Source organism: Hyalella azteca, unplaced genomic scaffold (genome assembly GCF_000764305.2).
Source record: "Hyalella azteca isolate HAZT.00-mixed unplaced genomic scaffold, Hazt_2.0.2 contig16248, whole genome shotgun sequence".
Lineage (NCBI taxonomy): Eukaryota > Metazoa > Arthropoda > Malacostraca > Amphipoda > Hyalellidae > Hyalella > Hyalella azteca.
In genome coordinates, this window is record NW_025946074.1 from 305243 (window position 1) to 329022 (window position 23780).

The following is a 23780-nucleotide window of genomic DNA, read 5'->3' on the forward strand; positions in this document are numbered from 1 at the left end:
TCATTATCATACAATTAGGCGCTCTCATTCAAGAGGTGCATGGAGAGACAGATTTCGAGACTATTTATTAATTATCAAATACTAATTTGATAAAAATATATTTTTATTTAGTTCATATCAGCAACTAGTTGATGGTAAAACAGTGTATTAGAGGATCATAACTTGATTAGATAAGTAAGCTACGTGTTAAAAGTGTCACTCCGATTCGACCGCTCGTCTCTAGCCTGCAGCGTTGATAACGGATATTGTGGTCATGTACATAGGCTATAACGCTAGTCTAATAATACCGGCAATCCTAACTTTCGCAAACGTAACTTTCGCACACCTTGTGTAAAGTTCGCTGTAATCTAGCGATCGTACCATTGTACCATTGCATTAGTGTAACGTTTATATTAGTATAACATTTGCATTAGAGTGACTTGCGTATTAGTGAAACGTTAGCACTAGTGTAATGTTTATATTAGTATAACATTTGCATTAGAGTGACTTTCGTATTAGTGAAACGTTTGCACTAGTGTAACGCTTGCGCTAGATTGAAGTTTGCACTAGTGTAACGTTTGCGCTAGATTGAAGTTTGCACTAGTGTAACGTTTGCACTGGCCTGATGTTCGCACTAGTCGAATGTTTCATTAGTGAGACAAGTTGATACGATAATTAAATTAAATTTTTAGAGTATTGTGCTCATTTTGACGAATTGCACTCATGTTCCGAACTTTTCCCTTCAGTGAATTTAAAATGGGTAAAAGCAAACGTAAACGCAGTGGTAGTGTCACGAAAAACAGTGGTACATCAGCACACCAGCAAGGTAATAAGAATGACGGTAAACCCGTGAAAAATCCACACAACAACAGACGGAAAAGCAGCACGACGAAACCTTGCCAAAACAAACAAGAACAAAATATAACAAATGGACCAAGTCTCGATGAAACTAAACCTGAGCATCAACAATCTCAAGATGGTCGTGATGATCAAGTGAATATTCAAAATTCTGATTCCATGAATGATTTTCAACATTCATGTATAGTCGACTACTCTGTAGCAAAGGAAGAATTATCAAGCCATTGCTCCGGGGAGAACCCGCATGAGGGATTAGAGGAAAATCATGCGCGAGTGCCTGAAAAGAAGGAGCTTAGGCAACGAGAAGTAGAAAATAAACTGTGCCCAAGAAATCCCGACGAATCGGTGCTTAACAATTGTAAACCAATTAAAAAAGAAGAATTGGAGCACAACGAAGGACCTGTGAATGTAGACTTTGTTCTCGAAAACGATGGTCTCAAAAAAGAACTGTCTCCAGTAGAAACGCGTCATCACGTGGCCGTTGCAACATCTAATTCGATAACTTTGGATGCGATAAATTTCAAGAATACTTGTGACGTTCAGGACAAAAATAAAAATTCATTTGACTTCGACGCAGCGATTCATATTTCAAATGACGCCTCAAGTAACGACATTACCGCACCACATACAAGCATTACAGATGAAAAACTGGACCCTAATGAAGATGTTAATGAGTCTAGACCAACATTAAGTGAAAATTCAAATAATTTAGAATCAGCATTTTTGCGTAACGTTTCTGAATCCTCCGACGATGTTTTTGACGAGCCCAGCGTTACTGATAACGAACTGCAATCATGTGTAGGCAGTTCCGAATCTGCGATCCAAGGAATGAGCAATGGTAATGGGGCGAGCGCATTGGACTATAACGCTAACATCGCATTATACAACTCATGTAATGGGTTGAATTCCAGGTCTGGTGATGAATACTCGGATTCTGAAGAAACACATCCAAGCGTTGAAAAGATACCTACAGAAACTTCTCAGGTAAGCTGGAAATAAAATAAATCGTGTTAACTACTAACGAAATGGAAATAAAATAAATCGTACTAATTACTAATGAAATGAAAATAAAATAAATCGTACTAACTAGTAACGAAGGTTCATTTTTTGCTATAAACTGATCTTGATTTTAATTCTTTTGGTAACTTTTTAATGTCGGAAATTTGCGAAAACCTCGACAAAATTTACCGCTACAAGATTCCTTGTACAGTTACAGAAGGAACGCTACACGGTCGTGTAGATCTTACTAATTGCTATTTATAGTTATTACTACAGCTTTGACGTGTGACTTCTTCGTTTCGAAAACGATTTTTTTCTAAATTATCCCTGGCGCGTCTGAGGGCACTTCCCCTCACTAATGGTTTTCCCTTTCAGCGTTCGACGAGGGAGACGCCCTCTTTCCTTAATTGTTCAAGTGAGGGTCATAGAGACTTACCCTCTGCCGGTATGCTCTAACAGAGTATATTTTGTGAGTTCAAATATTTCGTTTGAAAAGAATCCCGTGAAATGTTGTTATTTCTAGCGCTAATGTCTTGAAGCAGTGGTTTTTCGGTCAGTAATTAGTATTAATTCAGTCAGTGGTTTCAGTCAGGAAGAATTTACTTGCCTTGCGACGAATGCTTAAAAATCATTATATGTATCTAAATATATAACAAACAATTTATCAGTTAATGAGAAACACTCGAAACATCTTACCATTGAATATTACCGATTTGCCTTTCATCCAATTAAAATAATTAGATTTCATTCACTATCATCAATGACGATTGAGAAAACTTATATCAATAGTCTGCTTGAATTGCAAGAAAACGTTTCTTTTGCCAGCCTCATCATTATTTAAAAAATAAGTCATCAGTTCTTTATAATTTCTCCACATTTTTGGTTGGATGATGGAGCTGATCTCTGACGCATTTTGATGATGATATCTATTTTAAATTAATTTTAATTTTTCAGTTCTGTTAAATCTTGCTAATTAAATTACAATTGTATCGATATTATCTTGAAAAAATTCATTCGGATGCTTAGAATTAACGTTTAAATTGTGCCAGACTTTGGTCGCTGCTGCAGCCGAACACTCAGAAAAACTAATGGGTCATATTTTACATAGTAGTGACACACCTCCTAAAGGCAGCACAGGAACAAACATGCATCGTGTTTTGGCCAGTGCGTCATTTATGTCTCTGAGTGTACGTATGCACCAGCCGAGCCCTGTAGTCGCCCCCTGTGGCACTTCCTGTTTCTTATCAGACTTCCTCCGCCGTGCGTGTTCATCTCCACGTTTGCTTTTAAAGGGAACAATTCCCACAGTGTGGATTCCATAAAAAATGTTCCCAAAACTCACTTCATAATACATTTATACATTAGCCATTTCGCCGTGCTAATTGAGCCAATCAAAATCCAAATTGAAGAGTTGATGAAGGCATTTTACTTATGGGTCAGAGCATTTAATGAAATTTTTTACAGCAGTAGAGAAAAAAATTCGTACATTTGCCGGCATACAAATCTTATGGGTTACTACTTTCTCATGTATGCAAACAAACATTAGGAAAATTGAAAATATATTTCAACATCAGACGCGACTGCATCCTGACATGCGCCCCAGCACTGAAATGTTTTTGATTCTCTTAGAGAATTTCTCTATTTATTTCGATGATTTGAACGCAAATAAAACGGCTTAACCCTTCTAGTTTTTTATCACGAATTTGCTTGTTGAAAAAATCACGCACACAATTATAGCTGATCAGATCCTCGCCGACATGACACTATAAGTTCCAGCGATAATCAAATGCTATTTATTATATTTACAATGTGCAAGATGCACTCTTTCCTATCAATTACGACGACAAAGCTCAGTTCACGTGCCACCGTTTTTGCGATACTGTTAAATGTCAAGAATGCATGCATGTCTGCAATGGCTATGAAACGAAGCTAGCATGAATTGAGGAGGAATCATTGGTGTAGAAGATATATTTCAAATTCCTCGTTCAAATTGTCATTATTTATTTTCCAGCCACGACCAAAGGTGAACATGTTTCATTTTATTCTCATTCTTCTCCTTTCATTTTCCTAGTGAATTAATAAATGCATCATATCATTATCTCAACTCCACACCACATACATCCGTCATAATTGACTCAAGTAATCAGTAAGTAATCAAGTAGCCTGATCGCTTCTTGAAAATTCGTCACTGTTTTCTGTAAACAGTAATAAATCTTTCCCGGTCGTCAATTATGCAATGAAAGAAGAACAATTAGGTACGTTATCATGAAGATATTGTGTCAATATAAGTTCGAGAATGCAAGTCTGGGCTGCTTACGTCGACTTACTTTCTACATATTTTACTTAATATCGACGATGAAATTACTTAAATAATTTTCAATAACATTTACGTCCACACGGGAAACCGCGTACAGATTGAATGCTGCGTTAAGTTGGTGTGTGGTATTCAGATTTATTTCGAAATAACTGTTAAATAACGCTGCGCGTGGATGATTTATGTTATAACTCCTAATGTAATACGTCAACTAACGCATTACAACAATAGAAATTAATTTTTCACAAAGTATTAAAGTAATTCAATCCTACTTTAAATTTCAACACCTTACTGAATAAACTTTCACTGAATTTGTCCAACGTAAAGATATTCGATGATTTCGCCTCCTTTCTAAAGCATTCTTATTCAAGGCCAAGCCGGCAGGTTTACGTAGCCAGTCTTACCGCATAATAAATAAGAAGTTGTATAGCAGAAATAGAGGCAAGACCAGTCCTATAAACAAGAAGTCGTATAGCAGAAATACAGGCAAGGCCAGTCTTTAAATCAGGCCCCGCCAGCTGTAGCCATCGGCTCGACATTCCGTGCGCGCCACAGCATCAGCAACCAACCTCGCCTTGATGGCCTTTCTGTGAAGGCATTCTGGTATGCCAAGGCGCTGACCAACGTGCCTTTTCTTGAATATTTCCTTATCTATAAACTTAATTATAATAGTAATATTTTGTTCTTGTAATATCGGGTAAATAAATTATATTATTGGTCCTGTTTGTCTGCACTGTTGGTTCCGCGACTGAAAAACTTTTCAATTAAATCAATATTAATTAAGACAAGAATATACGAAGTTGGACTTTTGATTATGATTTTTAATTTATTATATATTTTTATTTCATCATATAAAAAGTAGCATCATTCTACTCGGAATTGTTTTCATAGATGGAAGCATTTGCCTGATATTTACCTCCCGCCGTGTTCATGTAATGCTGCTCTTATTTTTTATATAGTGTCTGGTGAGGTATGACGATGTCTAATTTGATGTAGCGTCTTGTATACTCCTACGATGTCTAATTTGATGTAACGTCTTGTATACTCTTACGATGTCTAATTTGATGTAACGTCTTGTATACTCCTACGATGTCTAATTTGATGTAACGCCTTGTATACTCTTACGATGTCTAATTTGATGTAACGTCTTGTATACTCTTACGATGTCTAATTTGATGTAACGTCTTGTATACTCTTACGATGTCTAATTTTATGTAACGTCTTGTATACTCCTACGATGTCTAATTTAATGTAGCGTCGTGTATACTCCTAAACGAAAACCTACAAGTGTAAGGCCTACGTGTCTAATTTGATGTAGCGTCTTGTATACTCCTACGATGTCTAATTTTATGTAGCGTCTTGTATACTCTTACGATGTCTAATTTTATGTAGCGTCTTGTGTACTCTTACGATGTCTAATTTTATGTAACGTCTTGTATGCTCTTACAATGTCTAATTTTATGTAGCGTCATGTGTAACATTACGATGTCCGAGTTTATGTTCGGTCTTGTGAACCATGATGATGTCATTGAAACTGCAAGGCTTCTTAAATCCATTCATCGATCGCTGACACAGTTACTCCTCAGCTGCACTCATGTCCGCGTTATCATCTGGCACTGCATCAACCAAATTAGCAAAAATTCTTTAAATTTATCTTAGTTAATGATAATATAGGTTTAGCTGGAGCCATGGAACTGCATCCCGAATTGTTTAACGAGTTACTGTTACTAACGAACATACATTAAATTTCCGTACTTATTCGTAAACGCACGTGAATCAAGCAAGTTTTTTCCCTCCCTTGCTTGTATTAATATAAGATATTTCCATTTGTTCTTAGTATTATGGAACTTTGCTTTAATTTGAATGATTGAACGATTTATTTTTAATGATTGTGTGGGGATTTGACCTGGCATGTAATTGTCAGACTCCTACGAGGCAGACAGTGTTCCGGCTTAAATCCGCAATTTAATTTGTCCAAGTCCAAGCGGTATCTCACTATTGCCATCTGTATGAAAGTGTGCCCAGGTCCCATCGATGCTTCCATCTGTTAATACTTGTGCCCAGGCCTAGCGCTGTTTTACTATGACCATCTTGGTAAAATCGTGCCCAAGTCATAGAAGCCCCAAACCAAAGAACCGTAGTCAGGTTGTCGACCTTGCGCTCCTGACCACTGTTTTCTAAGACTTACACAAACAGAGGCAGACCTAACGAACCGTAACACGGCTGAGCGGCAGACCTAACGAACCGTACCACGGCTGAGCTGCAAACCTAACAAACCGTACCACGGCTGAGTGGCAGACGTAAATAGCCGTAACACGGCTGAGCGGCAGACCTAAATAGCCGTACCATGGCTGAGCGGCAGACCTAAATAGCCGTACCATGGCTGAGCGGCAGACCTAAATAGCCGTACCATGGCTGAGCGGCAGATCTAAATAGCCGTACCATGGCTGAGCGGCAGACGTAAATAGCCGTATCACGGCTGAGCGGCAGACCTAACGAACCGTACCACGACTGAGCGACCAAGCGTGGCCTTGTAAACGATTGCTGGCTTCGCAGTCATCGCGCAAACTAGTTTGGGTAATACACTCTCTAGACAAATATTTAGTGCCCATGATCATCATTGTTACTTGAGAGACTTTGAAATGAGAAAATACGCCACAGCTATGTGGATACGAAAGTTTCAAATGAAAACATTCAATTGTAAGCCCCACATAACTTGTAGGTTTTCGTTTATGGTTAATTCTAATTTAAAGAAGACTTTAATGTTTCATGACGACTCATTATTATACGTTACAACATTCAACCATCATATTTTCAACTTATTTCTTGCAACGTTCAACGTCTTTTCAGTTCTTGATACTCCACTGGCCAGTCTCGCAGGTGCCGATGTAGGCTCGTAAATATTATCGTTGTGTGCACGTTTGTTGACGCGAGCAAACAACTTCGTGGTTGTTTACACTGTCGATAAACAATGAAAGCTAGAAAGCTGGGCTCGTACCTGCTTTGAATTTCACTTTTTGAATTTGAATTTCACGTCTTGAAACAAAACTGTTATTTGTGGAAGCGCAGTGCACTTTTCTTGCATGATCAACTGAGAAAAGAATTTAAATTTCACTTCTTAAAACAAAACTTTTATTTGTAGAAGCGCAGTGACTTATCTTGCATGATCAACTGAGAAAAGAATTTAAATTTCACTTCTTGAAACAAAACTTCTATGTAGAAGCGCAGTGCAATTTTCTTGCATGATCAACTGAGAAAAGAATTTAAATTTTACTTCTTGAAACAAAACTTTTATGTAGAAGCGCAGTGCAATTTTATTGCATGATCAACTGAGAAAAACGTATTTGGGATTCCTTGCTGAATAGCTTGGGTTTACGTCTCGATGTTCTCGAACTGGTATTGAATTTTTTGCAGAAATTTGTGATGCCATGCAATAATGCAAAACATTAGCGACAGATTTTTCTTCGACATTTGGATTCGTTTAAAAAAAGTTTTTATTGTCGAGGGTTTATTGATATTCCAGGTTTTGTATTTTATGCTGGAGTAAAATAATTATAAAAACGAGATCGATAAATCGCTATCAAACATTTGGACGTGTTCATTTTTCACGACGAAACTATACCCATACTCAGAAATGCTTAATATGATCGATGATCATAAAACCCGATTTCTCCATGCTTTTATGACGAATTTAGCTATAATCACGAACTGTGAAGCGCTGAAGATAAAAAGAAATCTTCTATAATACTTTTTAGTATCCATAGCTTGCAGCAACCCAACTTTATGCATGTCTTCTTCTCTTCCGTTATTTATACAAACTTATCTTCATACAACATTTACACACATCCAAGATAAGGGAAAATTTATTCAGTCTTCAACGAAAGTTGATCGATGAATCAGAAATGAGGCTGTGCAATTCATATGTTCGTTGTCTCCTAATCTTATCATCGAAGGATTGAGCTTAAACAATTTCCAGCGATAGTATTACTGATAAGAATGATATCCTGATTGATTAAGACCAAGTTTGCTTACAATCTCTCCGACATCGTGTCAAAGCCGATGTGTACAAGGTGAAACTGATGTGCCAGAGCGTGCAGTTTGTGGCAGCCATTGTAGTGTTCTTGCCCTGAAATACTTTGGCTTTACTTCAAAGAGAAGTAATATTGAAAATTATTCAAATACAAAGGCCGTACGGATATTTACACTTCAATTTTTAGCGTATGCGATTGTCCTGCATGTATGTTTTATTCCGAACCTTTTCTATGGATTTCTGTTCCGTATCAATTTCCCGTTGCATTTTTTCGTATCCACGGTTCTTTTACTCATATTCATAAATACAGTAATTGGGTTTGCATGACTTCTTCATTTTTCTTTGTTCTTCTTTTGAAAATTATGAACAACACAATTATAAATCGTTGCTTTAGTTCGTGTTGATTTAGATTGAATTAATGTTTACCAGAATTGTACATTTTTAACATGTGTTCGGAATAAATTTCCTATTAAGGTTTCCTATATTTCCACAAATTTATCGCCATATGTTCATTGAAGTAGACTCATCTATGCTCATTTATAAAAAAAATCATGTTACAAGCAAGCACTAGCTGGTCTAGAAATAGCCGCGGCTGGGACAAACTGCAGTCACTGCAAGGCACAGAGTGCCAGTGCCATAGTGGAGTGTCACAGAGGAGGAAGTAATGTCGTGCCTTGCCGGAATACCCATAACGAACGTATCGCACTTTCTGTAAATGTTTTCAATACTTTAGATTGAAAACAAATAACAAAGATATCAGAATAAATCGGTAATGAGAGACATTTGATGTGTTAACGCCGGATATTTCCGTGGAAACGTGATCTACAGTCACTAGTTTTTGTTCAGGCGCTCGGTCGTTCTGCAATTTAGTCTCGGTGTTCTTAGCATTGTTTTTCCCACCCCTATGGTCACCCGCAAAAAATTCAGATGATGATTACTTTGTTTATTTGAACCTTTCAATTGAGATATTTTTCTTGCATTGAAACTTCAATAATTTATTGATTACAAACTTCAAAATAGGAAATGTGTGAATGATCGGAAGTCACTGTAAAAAGTCAGTTTATCAGACATCATAGCTCTGGTGCGATTATTTAATCTGATGTGTAATACCATTTCATGCTTGTCAATCCCTTTCAATGCTATTCCTACCTGAACTGGTGGTATGCACGGCTGAAAAATTGATGACGATTATCTGATCATATGAACCATATCATGCATGATCTAATAATTCCTACATGAGATCGATTGCTCGCGCAGCAACACTATTGCGACTAATGCTGAAATTTGTTATCATTTTAAATAAGATATCTATTTATCTATATATAGATATATTTACTGATCATGCAAGAACTGCATGCGAACTAAGCATGAATTTAACAGAAAAATCTTTGAATCTTATATAGTCTTTTAATTTTTGTTTTAAACGAATTACATAAACTTAGACATATGTAGATTTAGAGCCAGCGCGTGCTGGATAAAGTTTTGAGATGGCTAATGGAATAACTCAAAAATTTACTTTTATCCAGACGCTGCAGTTACACTTGAATATATATGTGTGTGTGTAAAAATGAATGCTTGGTTGATTTCACCCTCTGCACTGTTATTTATAGTTTCTGAATGAGGAACATGATAATATATAAACAAAACAATGCGTGCATTACTGGAAGATGGTGACAGGCTATGAACATCGTGTGATGTGACGACTTTAAAACAATTTAAAGCATAAAATTTTACACTAAATGGTTAAAAGTAGATAAGGATATTATCGAAATTTAAAAAATGATTCTTTTAAATTAATTTTGGCTACACTGTTGATAAATTTCGTGTTGATTCAACAAACGTTTTTCGTTAACGATCGCAATGACCGAAGAAGAATAAAACCAACAAGAAAAACAAATTCTCAAATCTTTTTATCGTGTTTTTTTTTTTTTTTGGAGTAAGAATGTGATGGGGGGTTTTCACATATTTATCTATGAATCTCCATGATGAATCTTCCATGTTTGGTGAATTATAATATTCAAAATGAATTTTCTTAGAAACTTGCTACAGGTGAGTAAATGCGCGTCAGTATTTTTGTCCATTTTAATATAAATACGTCACGTTGCTCATCAAGGTAAATTATATGAACTTGAATCGCTTTAATAATTTATAAACGATTACTTGGCTCATGCAGGGTACTTATCGAGGATTCTTTACCTGCTACTTGTACAATCAAAATTTATACTCTTGCGTATTTTTGATGGATTTACTTGATTGATTCCAACCACTTTTATCCGGGGCTTTATATTTTTTTTGAGGACTTCATCGCGATTATCATTTGCATGAAATATATAAAATGAATGTACATACCCAGGTTGCTAACATATGAGCCGGATGTAAAACTAAAACGCCTCATTTTCATGATGATAGATAGAATTTGTCTGTCCAAGTTTAGTTTGAAAACTTTTGCAGCTGCATTAAATTGTAAATATCCCATGATTGCAGAATTATTTAGTCTCTCATCTAATGAGTGAAAGAAAATTAGTTTTCTGTGTAATTTTCACTGTTTGACGTTTCGTGATTTAACACGCCAGTGATCAGCTGTGATGTGCTAGTTAGGTTAGTTGCGTTGTGTCTTGAGGTTCGTTCATGTAAATCACAGACCACAGTAAATGTCATAATGCGCTGGAATAAAGTAACAAGCGTGTTTCTATTTACTAGTTATATCTATAAATAGTCACGACATTTTTCTAAAGACCGGCCGAAAATCATTGCTATCATGCGTCGCTAGATTTTTAGTTAACAAATTCTGTATGTATTGCAATTTGCAAGCACCCGCTAGTCGTCGGCCGTCGCTAGTGACTCGCTACCACCATGCCGGCGGCCGGTAGAGACTCCAGGTCCAATCCAATACTGAAAAAAAAATCATTTTACTCAAGTTGCACGAATCACCTGTAGTAAAGTCATAATTTTCAACTTTGGTGCCCACACAAGTTCGATGAGTTTTCGCTCTAACTTTAAGTGACAGGCGTCAGGCAGTTTCTGCCTGTATGATGAACTACCGTAGGCTAAAGTTATTTTATTTGATTTATCATTTCCTCCGTTAGTCTGCTTCTGCTACCGATACCGTCATATCATTCAATGACTCTGAAGCAACGCCAAATTGAGCCTGCTGCTTTTGAAGTTTTTTTATCGTCTAACAGAATTAATTATAAATGATGTTTCCTGTTTACTCCTTGATTACCTTTTGCACACCTGTTCCAACTCCCTGCTTTGAGCAAATTGCTGGGTTCTTCTTTGGGACCTGTAAATTAGAAGAAAGACTTGTGAGCACAATATTTAGTTTGTTTTATGACCTTTTTTGTTGTGGAAAATTCGAGTTTAAATTCTACTTTAATTTGTATTTCAGTACTGTTGATGACTCATTTTCAGGTTACTGTTAACAACTTAACTAGCTTGTTGTTACTTGTTAGTTGCAGTTGCTCCATGCTGCTACACTTAAAATTTAATACTAATAGGCTAGCTCAATTTTAATTTTAGCGCAATCATTTTGTAACACTCACTAACACACTAACACTGATCCAATTCTGTCAAAATTTTGTAGAATGCTTCTCATTATCTGGTATCCTGTTTCTATTTTGAATTTGAAATTTTATCATTTTAACAAATTTTCATGCCCATAAAGCCAAAAACCAAAATAGCTACACCATAATTGCCACTTGCCAGAATGAATCGCAATGAGGGCCCTGGGCATGGCTTGATTGGCTTCTTCCCTCTTCAGTACTTCTGTTAGGTTCTGTATTCAGTCTCAGTGTATTGTTGATGTCCTGACAATATCTTCATTTTTTTCATGGTCCTGTTTTTCAATTTTTCTCAACTTTAGTACTTCTTTAGTTCTTAACTTGAAGAATTTTTTTTTAGGTTTAACCATGGAGAAATATCAATTATCAAATTTTTGTTACTTGTTAGTAAAGTCACAACTCACAACTTAGTCACAAGTAAATAAATGTTGAATCTTTTGAATTTAATTTACAATTACCTCAGTTTGCATGTTAGTTAAGTTATTATATATAATATAGTTTGCATTCTTATGTTGTTAATATGAAATTAGGATTATCCTATTTAATATTTAATTTACTGGCAGACCTTTCATAACTTCTCCCAGTCGACCTACTTATTTCATATTAGGTAGGCTTTAAATGACCTTTTTTTCTATCCTAGTTTGATATTTGCAATAAACAAGAACCATTTTTGCATTGCTTAGCCATTTGGTTGAGTAATTGTGAATAAATAAGTTAGGCCCAGAGTTACAAATGTTTTAGTATGAATACAATTGCACAGTATAATCATATTGCCATGACTCAGGAGATTTCAAGTTCATGTTTTATGATGATGATTGTGAAATATTTAGTAAAAAATTTTTGGCTTATCAGAGGTATATTTCACTTTTAAATCTACATTCAATGTCAGCAACTTGGTACAGTACTTCCAATGCTAATGACTTAACATTGTTAGTAGGTAATGACTAACAATTTAAATATATCTCTCCATTGTTCTGTTGTGGCCTTGGAAGTTTGTGGTTTTGTATGAACATTGTATTTATTCTTCACTAGAAACCTGTTTTCTTTCTTATATATTTTAGATATATTGTTTTTAACTCTGTAGGCTACATTAGAGCATTATTCTTCAACTTCATGATCTATAGGAAAACCAATGTTATGTATGTAGCTAGCTTAAATGTATAATATTTCCTTAATTTACATTGATCCTTGAATTAATTTCATATGAAATGACTTGTCAAGTTTATGTATATATAACATAAATTTTGCCCTTTTTTTACCAATTTTCATTCTTAAAACTTGACTTCCATTTAAAAATATATGTACAAAATAGTCCCTATGTAAGAAAAATTTAATATGAAAGTTCAAATATAATCATATCTAATGATTGTTAGGCCATTTATTTGAGGAGGAGTAAAATGTTTAGAAACATTTATGTACCTACTTGATTGCTAAAATAGTAGTGAAAGATTAAATGAACCTCCTCACTTACAATGTTAATCAATTTAAGAACTTCCTAATTAACGTTTATTTGTTCCTCAGGGAGGACAGAAAGGACAGACAGCCACTCCTCCCTCAGCAGCTGCTGTGGTAGCTGGGTTGTCAGGAGCAGGCAGCTCTGGAACACTGCCAGTTGTGCTTGACATTGCCACTGATATCAGGTGACTGATCTGTGATGAAGCCACTCAAAAAGTTAACTTTAATAAAAAAGTCTACTATAAAGAAAAAAGTGAACTGAAAACAAAAAGTAAATTTAAATCAGGAAGTCAACTTAAATCAAAATGTCAACTCAAAGCCACTCAATCCAATCATCCAATCTGTGACAAAGCAGAGACTTTTTTAGACTGTAAGCTTTTGAGTCATACGAGTATGTAAACCTGTAAAGTATCATGGATACCAACATTGTATAATATACGTATACTTACTAAACATAGATTTTGAATAAAAATTTTGAACTAGATCTGGTAATTTAGAATGAGCATTTCTCTATGAAACTATGATAAACTGTAACCTTATGCTTTTGTATACATATCTGTTTATTTGTTTCATTGTATACCATAGGTACCTATGTATGACCTCATGAATATGTTATCCTTTTTCATCATTTCATGAAATTGGAATTCATTTGAATTTTCTGTTCCAATTACATACTGGTGCTACTGATTCCCATTCATTTTCTAGAAACATTAAAAAATGACTAATAAAATATACCAAGTTAATGGGATCAAAATTACTTTCTTTTTGTACTTTTTTGGCTCAAATTTCAGGCACTAATTAGAGTGTTTTTTTGTTCATCAAATTCAACTTTCAGTTGAGGCTGATGTGAGTATCTTTAAAGCAATTTCTGTCTTCTAGCTAATTTAAAACACTTTCTTCATGAACAGCCCCTGCGCTTCACCCGAGCCCTGTGCCCGAGCACGACTGTCTTCAGGTATATACCAACTCAGTTGTACTAGTATTCCTATTACATTTAAAAGTACCATCAAGTGGGTTGACTTAGGCCACCACCACAACAGAAACAAATGGCAGCAAAACAAAATAATAAACGTTGGCCAAAGTGCCTGGGGTGATTTTGGCCTCCGGAGTGACTTTGGCCAACGTTTATTATTTTGTTTTGCTGCCATTTGTTTCTGTTGTAATGGTGGCCGAAGTCACCGCCGGTGGCCGAAGTCACCCCAGTTGATGGTAACTATTTTCTCTGTCGTAAATTGAGCATGGGTCTTTAGAATAATCAACTAATAAGCTTACTGTAACTTCTCAATTTATTTTAATAACCAAATTCTTTTATTTAGTTGTAGTATATGTACTGAATGTTATGTACTAAAAGAATGTAAATGTGCTCTATTACAACAGGTGCTACTCGAGTGTCTGTGCTACCTTCTTCTCTCGATCCTAAAGGTACAGCCTGTCTGTCTGTCTCACTGGTATCTCTCTTTATAACATTTTATTGTAGTTGTTTCTATGTGTTTTCCAAGACATAACTGCTGTCAGGTTTCGTTTTTTCCTTACTTTCTAATATAATAAACGTATGTTTGCCTGTGTTAACCTGTATGCTATTAGTTTTGATCACATTGATAAGCTATGCTACGATTTTTCAACTCTCCTCATGTACAAAACTCTGGGGACCGAGCCTAAAAAAAAGGAAAATGCTCAATGGGGGTAAAAGGTACGAGACAAAAATTTCGTGAATCGTAGCCAAAAATCTACCGAGTTGGTGCAAAATATTGGCGCACGTTTTATATCGGTATAATTTAGAGACTATTAGAGTATATATTCAGTAGCTTCCATAGAGCCATGTAAATACATAACTGGTATCAAAGAATATTTAAGTACTTTTATATGCTTTATTATTTACTGGGTTTTAATTGAAAAGGAACGGTATTTAGTACCTCATAACTACTTGCGATGATAGAATGACGTTCCTGACGTACTAAAAAAATCCTTCGATGAATCGCTGGTGTAGTGCTGGTTCTTGGGCTGGTCTACGACCGCACAGAGGTAGGTTACCGGGGCCAAAGTAGTGGTCGCAGGCAAAACGCAGTGCATTTCAATTGTTTGTTTAGTGTAATATATGAAATATATAAAGGTTCCCAGGCCTGAAGTAGTGGTCGCAGCTAAAACGCAGTGCCACCTAGGGTCGGTCGTATCGCAGACTACGTACACTCTAGCCCGTGCCCACGTATGCGTCCAAGGTCCTGACCGTGCTCAAACTAGGCTTCAGATAAAGGCTTCACTACATAGGTGAACAGGTGCCGAAGATTTTTCAAAACTGGATCCTTATCATACTTGTAACGTCGAGAATAAAGGTGGAACAAAGTCACATATGAAGCTTCATTAGCACTCAGATAGCTGCTGTTACGAGGTCAGGTAGCGAACTGCTCGAAGATTCCTGCCAGAAAGATGAAGTAAAGCAGTGGCGAAATTAAAATTTTAAGTCCAATGTGCACCATGAAACGTCACCCCAATCCTACGAGCAAGTTTTAAATTGAAATTTATGCCCGAAATTTGAGATTTTTGAAACTATATCCAAGTTTTTCGTTTACCCCAAGCAAATTTAAAGATTTATAAATGTACTTAAATCAGACAAAACTTGAGATGGAATTGGATAATGGTGAACATTTTACTTTGATTTTGTGCATTTCGTTTTTTGTGGTTTCATTCATTAATTTCAAGCATTCATAACGAATTTGTTCAGTCTTTTTTGACATTACTATAATAAATATATTACATAAATAACTTCCGATGTCATATTAATTTACCTCATCCTGACATTGTATTCCATTTTAATTTAAATCGTCATGCACTGTTAAACTATTTTTTACTGTGTAAAACTTTATTTAGTTTCAAAATATTTGAATACATTCCTAAACAAATCCCGTCAAAACTTTCCGATTTAGAACGCGACCTCACAAAACCGGGTTTCATAATTCCCATTAAAATGTCATCAGTGGAATAGTTGTTGCATGGGAGATGAGATTTGGTGTAATTGTTAAGTGGGAGATGAGCTTTAATGACCTTTATACGCAGCTTATCTGCGTCACGATAGCGGCTTCCTTTACGCAACGATTGCCCAGTGCACGCTTTATACGCGCTCCCGACGCCCCGTATTCAATTATGTGTAGTTCTGTGTTGTTGACGGGCCGATCAGTATCGCTATACTGTCTCCTGTCAGTTTTGTAAATCCTGTGTAGTTCAGTGTCGGTATACTGTCTCCTGTCAGTTTTGTAAATCCTGTATAGTTCAGTGTCGGTATACTGTCGTCTGTCAGTTCTGTAAATCCTGTGTAGTTCAGTGTCGGTATACTGTCTCCTGTCAGTTTTGTAAATCCTGTATAGTTCAGTGTCGGTATACTGTCTTCTGTCAGTTCTGTTAATCCTGTGTAGTTCAGTGTCGGTATACTGTCTTCTGTCAGTTCTGTTAATCCTGTGTAGTTCAGTGTCGGTATACTGTCTCCTGTCTGGCGCTGTCTGTCCAGTGTCTGCTTGTTCAGTTCATTATTATGTCTGCTTCTCTCTGTAATAAATTATCAACATTCAACTCTGTTTAGTTTGATTGTTTTTGTTCTGAGCGTGAATGCATTCGAGTTGAAATTATTTTAAAAACTGGTGTTCACAATAAGTAGTTACTCTTGAATTTTTTAACTTTCTATCACCTCACATTTTTAAAAGAATAATTTTTTTGTAAAACTACAATATTTTCACTTCCCAACCACTGCCAACGAATGTTCATGAAAATGAAATTAATATATTTTCCCGAAAATCATTACATTCTATTATAGCTTCCCTCTAATGTTCCCTCGTTCGTAAAGTTATAATAATATTATTAAATATATTATATCATAGTATACAATTTATTTCTAACGTGACCATCTGCGTGCAGAGTCCGAGTACGAGAGTGCAGAGGAGCTTGTTGGGGACACTACATCTGTGGGAGAACTTACATTTGCCGAAGAACCTGCACCTGCCGAAGAACCAAGGTTTACGGAAGAATCTACATCCGTTGAAGGATCTACATCAGCCGGAAAACCTGCATCTGTTGAAGAATTTGAACCGGCTGAAGAACCTGCTCTTGCACCTGCTGAAGAACCTGCATCAGCCGGAGAACCTGCACCTCCCGAACAACCTGCACCTGCTGCAATACTTCAACCTACATCTGCCGAAGGATCTACATCTGCTGAAGAACCTGAACAAAAACCTGCACCTGCTGCAACACAAGCTAGTAGTGCAACTGAAGTAAAATCACACGAATCATCAGCTGTAACTCCTGAACTAGCACGTGCATGTCTTGAACGACCTGCCACGCCTGAACCTGAAGCTGCCACACATGAAGCAGCTGCTACACTTGAACTAGAAATCGCTACACTTGAAGCAGCTACCGCCCTTGAACTGAACGCTCTTCCTATCCAAGCTTCAGCAGCACCTTTACTAGAAACTGCCGCAGTTGTAGCCGCTGCAGCACCTGATATAGCTACAGCAGGGGCTTCAGCTGATCCTGCTACAGCTTCTGCATCAGTTTATCTCGCTGCAGCTGCTGAAAGCAGTGCATCTGGTCTCAGCAGAGGCGTGCCACAGCAGTCAGAGTCTCTCGATCAGTCCGAGTTTGAACTCAACGAGCAACAAGTGCGCGGCCAGGACGAGGATCTGAAATTTTCCTGTGCTCAAGAGCTAACGGTAAATCAAGAGTTAGCTCTTAGTCAAGAGCTAGCCTCAAGTCAAGAGCTTGCTTTAAATCAAGAGCTAGCATTAAGCAAAGAGCTTGCTTTAAGTCAAGATCTAGCATTAAGCCAAGAGCTTGCCCTGAGTCAAGAGCTTGCCTTAAGTCAGGAGCTAGCATTAAGTCAAGAGCTTGGTCTCAGTCAGGCCTCTGGCAAGAGCCAAAAGACCTCACAATCTCCTGACTTCACCACTCAAAGAAATGAAGAAATTCGTGGAGAAAATCCTGATGCTTCTTCCAGCGATGCAACAGTAGTTCGAGTTGCTGAAACTCCTGTTGCGTCAGTAGAGGCACCAGTTGCGTCAGTAGAGGCACCTGTTGCGTCAGTAGAGGCACCTGTTGCGTCAGTAGAGGCACCTGTTGCGTCAGTAGAGGCACCTGTTGCCCCAGTAGAGGCACCTGTTGCGTCAGTAGAGGCACCTGTCACACCAGTAGAGGCACCTGTTGCGCCAGTAGAGGCACCTGTTGCGCCAGTAGAGGCACCTGTTGCGTCAGTAGAGGCACCTGTTGCGCCAGTAGAGGCACCTGTTGCGTCAGTAGAGGCACCTGTTGCGTCAGTAGAGGCACCTGTTGCACCACTAGAGGCACCTGTTGCGTCAGTAGAGGCACCTGTTGCGTCAGTAGAGGCACCTGTTCCTCAGGAAAATGTGCCGAAGGACAGCGAAACCAGCTTCCCCGATGAAGAGCTGCCGTTGGTGCCGAAAAAATCCTACAATTTAGATTTTTTGGACCGCTTGGACGACCCAAATTTTAATCCTTTTGGGACTAAAAGCTCGATACGTAATAGCCCTCCCCCCAGCCCCCGCGTCGGCCTCCCCCCGCTGAAACCTGCAGTTTTGAAGAAAGGAACAAGGAAGGAAAAACCTGCTGATACAAAATCCGCCGATTCTGGTTCGTCCTCCGGCAAGGACGAAAAAGAAACCGCGGTAAAGGAGTTTCCAAAAGTCATTAACAACTCCGGCTCTGGAAATTCGGACCCTCAAATTCCGGTTCCAGAAGACGAAGCTTCAGGTAACGTCAAGAAGACAACGTCTCAGGCTCAATCAAAACGCATTGTAAGAAAACCTCCTCTGAAATCGCGATCTAAAGCGCCTTCAGTGACCAAGCCTAAGTTATCCGGGGATTTGACGAATAAAGGTCAAGAATTAAAGGCATCTGACGACACTTTTTTGGCGTCGAGCAGTGTTGGGGTGATACATAATATTGTTTCTGTAGACAATCATAATAGTATTGATGCTGAGAGCAGTGATAAAGTTCCTAATAAAACAAGTTTAACGGCTGTCGATAAAGAAGAAGTTATTGCGCCATCTAAAGGCTATAATCTTGATTTCTTGGACAACCTCGACGACCCGAATTTCAATCCGTTTTCTAGCAAGAAAAGTTTTAGAAATTCTCCACCACCAAGTCACGAATTCACCGAGTGCATTTCTTCTGATGTTCTAGAGAAAAATCTCTTTAATAATAAAATCTCTGTCAAATCTCAAGAGCAATCTGAAATTTCTAAGGGCGTTGTTACTGAAAACCATGTAATATCTTCAAATTCAACACAAAGTACAAACGACGTTGTTTTATTGAAGAATGAACTAGAAGAAAATCATGATAAAATAGAAATTAGTTCTTGTAAATTAGAAAAATCAGTTCAACCTACGGAATCTAACTCCACTAAGAACCCTGCTGGCCTCACAGAGAAAATTGTGAACTCTAACAATCCCGATTCAGCCGCTGCTCAGAGGCCGAAACTCACGACATCCCTTCACAGGATCCCTTCTTTTGGGACGATCAGTGCGAGTTTGTTGGAGAGCCAAGAGTTCGATCAGCTTCTGGGTTCTGAAGCCAGCAAACTTGCCGAAGAACTTGCCAGTTTTTCCTTAGATTCAAACAAAACTTATGACGTAAAAAGATCAGGAACTTGCGATAAGAACCTTTTAGGTGCAAACGAAATTGCGGAAACAGAAGAAAATTTTACGGATTGCCTGGATCCCGAAAATTTCGAAATGTCATCAAGCCGCTACGGACGAGCACCCCCGTCCCGCAGGTCCCTGAACCTGGAGGGGGGGAATGAGTTCAGAGGAACACAGCTGAGCAGGTCCCCGCCCTCTGTGGGGGTGAGAAGGCCCGTGAGTGTTGGGGGTGCGGCCGACCCCTTCATCCCCACCCGCACCCTCAGGCGGGATGACGACGACGAGGTCAGCACTCGGGATTTATTTTTCATTTCCATTTTTATTTATTTATTTTTCAAATTTTCAACTCAGAGAAATATAGGAGACTTTGTCCAAATAATAGTGATTTTCTTGCCTTTGGGTGGGTCATCCTGACCCAGCTTGTCCCAGCAAAATCGCTTCGGATGTTATGACCCGGTCTAATTTTTTTAGGGTAACCCCTCTGATTTTGAGGTCTGAACTTGCCAGTGCAATATTCACTCTATATTTATGCATACATTGTAATCTTTAACATTCACGTGCCTTAATACACTTGGAGACTATACAGTTAAAACGTTATATTAACATTTTTTTGAAGTTGTCCTTTATTTTATTAAAACTTTATTTAACTTGCATGCAGTTAAAATTTGATCACCGACCACAGGGCGGCACGGCGAGCCTTGACTCAGGCCTATCGATGCATTACTACGGCGACGCTGCCCCTGCTGCTGCTGGTGGGGGCGACGAAGACAACCACAGCGAGGCGGGGCCTGACATCGCTACTGGCATCACACCTTCTGATCTGCAGGCCGCTTCTCAGTGTGAGAGTTTCTTAGAACAAATTAATGTTTTATATTTTAATGTTTGTGTGATTAAAGCATCCTTGCTTGCATCCTCCGCTCGTGTACCTGAGAACTTGTGTCTGACTTTGAGATCCGTGAATTACGAAAGCTTCGAGTATTTTTTATTCAAAAGATTTACAACTAAATCTGTTATAAAAACTATATATCTTCCATTATTTGCTAGACAGAATTGAAATCATGAACTAATTTTCTAAGAGTACGTATACAACGAGAACTGTAGCAGCAAGAGAAAGAGCCTAAAGTTCTTTACAGTTCTTATATATAATTTACAAAATAAAATCATACCAGTCTCTCATTATAGTCCGGTACATGTTGCCAACCTGCTCGCATCTTGTGTTAGTAAAATGAATTTGATCGTGCGTGCGTTTGCCTGCCTCTACTTGCTCGAATTCTTGCTCTTTCGTTTACATTGCGTGAGACTTTTCTTATTGTTTTTCCTATAATTATTCATAGATATATTTGCATAATTTTTCCATTCTTCTCTTCCTTGTCACAATAATTTGCCATAATCTTTAAATTTGACTATACTGAGTTTGCTTAATTTAACAAAATGTATTCTATGCAACCTAGGATTTTTGCAACCTTTCCTATCTTAGTGAGTGTGTCTTGCAGTAATGTGTTGCTATAAGTTTCTCCATGTCACGCATTATTTACTCCATTTTACTCGTCTCTACTTCACCATTGCTAGCTTATGTACTACTTATGCACGCCTTCTACACCTCGCTCCGAAGACAAATGAACGAGTCAGCTCTTTAATTAATTCTACATTTCAATTGATGGCAAATTAATATCCCTAGTTATGCCATGCCAAAAAGAAACTATAAGAATTTATTTTGTGGGTTTCATTTAAAAGTGTGCTTGACATGATCAACGATCACCGTTTACTCTTGCTTCAATTAACGAAATAAACAACGGTCGAGGAATCTAACAACTTTGATCCACATTTTCATTTGCATTTATTATCTTTGAAGGGAGTAGTCAAATATGTCATTGTTTGATAAACAGTGTTTATCAAGCTGAAGTTCGTCGATCATTTGTTTGATTGAAAGAATTCTCAGAAAGTCCTCTTATAAAGGGACAGTAATGACGGCCACAAGTGGCGGCCAGTATAATTTTCAAATATCAACCGTCAAGCCACGGAAATATCCGGTAACCTTTTATAAGAAGAATATTGTGATAAATATTGGCTGTTAGTATTTGAATGTTGTATTGGCCGCCACAACTGTCCCCCAAGTACAAACACCTGGTTATCAAGTTCACCGGCTTCTGATGGAAATATCAGTGAAATTACTAGCGACAGGCAAATTCCCAAAAGCCAGTCATTCTCTATTTGTATAATCAAAATTCATTTGTCCAATCTAATTTATTTACTAAAACACTGTTTCCAAACAATGATCGGTAAGCAACCGCTCCTGAAGAAAATTCCCCAGCTTACAGCAGTTAATGCTTGCTGTTGGGCCTTTGAAAGACATATTGCCCATAAGCTTACTAGATTTTTAAACTATTTTCTTTAAAATGATGCACAATTCTTTATACTAAAATAGCACAACCTTATTCAAAGCATTTCCACTACTGCACGCTATCGTTGCCATGAATGTGTAATATGCCTGCCTGTCACCACAGATATTAAGTGTGTTTGAGCTTCTGCTTATTTGTTTGCTTTAATTATCAGTGGATGAACTCGAGCTCGTAGCGGTCGACCACCTCGGCGATGACGACTTCCTGTCTCTCTCATCCAGAGGTGGGTTATGTTGGGTCAAACATGGGTCAATGTTGGGTCAATGTTGGGCCTCCCAGGGGTCAATGTTGGGCCTCCCAGGGGTCAATGTTGGGCCTCCCAGGGCTCAACGTTATGTCTCTCATAGTCATAGGTCAATGTGAGGTTTCCCGGGGGTCAATGATGGGCTTTACAGATATTGGTCCCCTCGTGGGTGTATATTGGTTATTCGTGGGTAGGTAAATACAGGGTCTCCTACGAAACCAAATTGCCTCCCGAATACACTAAGCAAATCAAAGGGACGCGTAACTCGCAGCAATTGTTTCCTTCAATGCTTCCTCGTATACTTGTTCATCCAAATTTTGTGGCGGTATATTAAATCAGAGCTCCCGCCCAGCTAGCTAGCCGAACCAGTTAAACGCCCAGCTAAAATGCGTCCATTAACTAATATAGAACAACCATTGCTTGACATATAAAGAACAACCATTGTTGACCAATAAAGGACAACCATTATTTGACCAATGAAGAACAACCATTGTATTGACAAATAAAGAACAACGAAGCTCGAATTATTCTGTAGCAAGCCACCGCTCTGGTCAGTGGAAACTGCAGATCTTCCGCAGAAGGTAATTTTTGATATGCTTGATTGGTAAAGAAAGCTAATTACTTCCTTCTAATGGCTAGTGTTGTCGCTAGTTTGCTCTTTATTGACTGTTGGTTATAATTTCTACAGGTCGTAGTTTGGAACTGGTCCATGTAGATCGTAGACAATTATGTTCGTCAGTCAGTGACAAATTTGCTGGATTTTAGTGATAGCTGTGCTGCTGATCTTATCGTCGTATGAATTTGAATCATAGATAACGAAGAATTTATCTTGTTCTCTTTTAATCTACATTCTTTACATTGTTTGTTCTTGTGCAGTTTTCAAAGACGCCCAAGACATGAAACAGCAGCTAAGACGGACCTTTGGACCTGCTATATTTAGGTGAGTACAAAATTTTTTTTTCTAATTTTCGTCTGGTCACTTCATCAGTCTCCAATATTCAGATAGATTCTTAGAACTGATATTCCTAAATTTATTCTTCGGTAGCCTGGGTGCTGACGTTCCAATCTCGCGTTGAAATTCGCGTAATTTTACAATCTCATAGACAAGATAAGCACGAGCTGAACGTTCCTAGTTCTGTTTACTTGGTGCCGTGAGTTTGTCGCGACAGGATCTCTAACCTGAACCTTAATAAACCTGAGGCATGATGGGTGGTGACATGAGCAAACACGATTCGTCGAGTTCAAGGTAGGCTCTAACTCCTACATATACAATACAATGTATATCCAGAAAATCTTCAAAACGA

The 23780-nt window shown here is 37.9% G+C and overlaps 1 protein-coding gene across 8 annotated transcripts in view; it reads left to right on the forward strand.

Annotated features, from left to right (window-relative positions):
- The first annotated feature begins 730 nt into the window (after positions 1-730).
- The window catches only part of LOC108677751 (transforming acidic coiled-coil-containing protein 2), a 51391-nt gene continuing 28341 nt past the window's right edge, over positions 731-23780 (forward strand). For 2 of the 8 annotated variants that reach the window (XM_018166022.2, XM_047884822.1), the window contains exons 1-8: positions 731-1821; positions 13262-13380; positions 14104-14150; positions 14573-14617; positions 17099-20118; positions 20516-20672; positions 22387-22455; positions 23353-23416. In XM_018166022.2, the coding sequence (XP_018021511.1) occupies positions 736-1821; positions 13262-13380; positions 14104-14150; positions 14573-14617; positions 17099-20118; positions 20516-20672; positions 22387-22455; positions 23353-23416 (4607 nt within the window). In that variant the 5' untranslated portion in view covers positions 731-735. Of the gene's footprint in view, positions 1822-10138; positions 10230-11364; positions 11486-13261; positions 13381-14103; positions 14151-14572; positions 14618-17098; positions 20119-20515; positions 20673-22386; positions 22456-23352; positions 23417-23780 lie in introns of those variants that run through there. The other 6 variants (XM_047884823.1, XM_047884825.1, XM_047884829.1 and 3 more) reach the window with 6 other exon arrangements.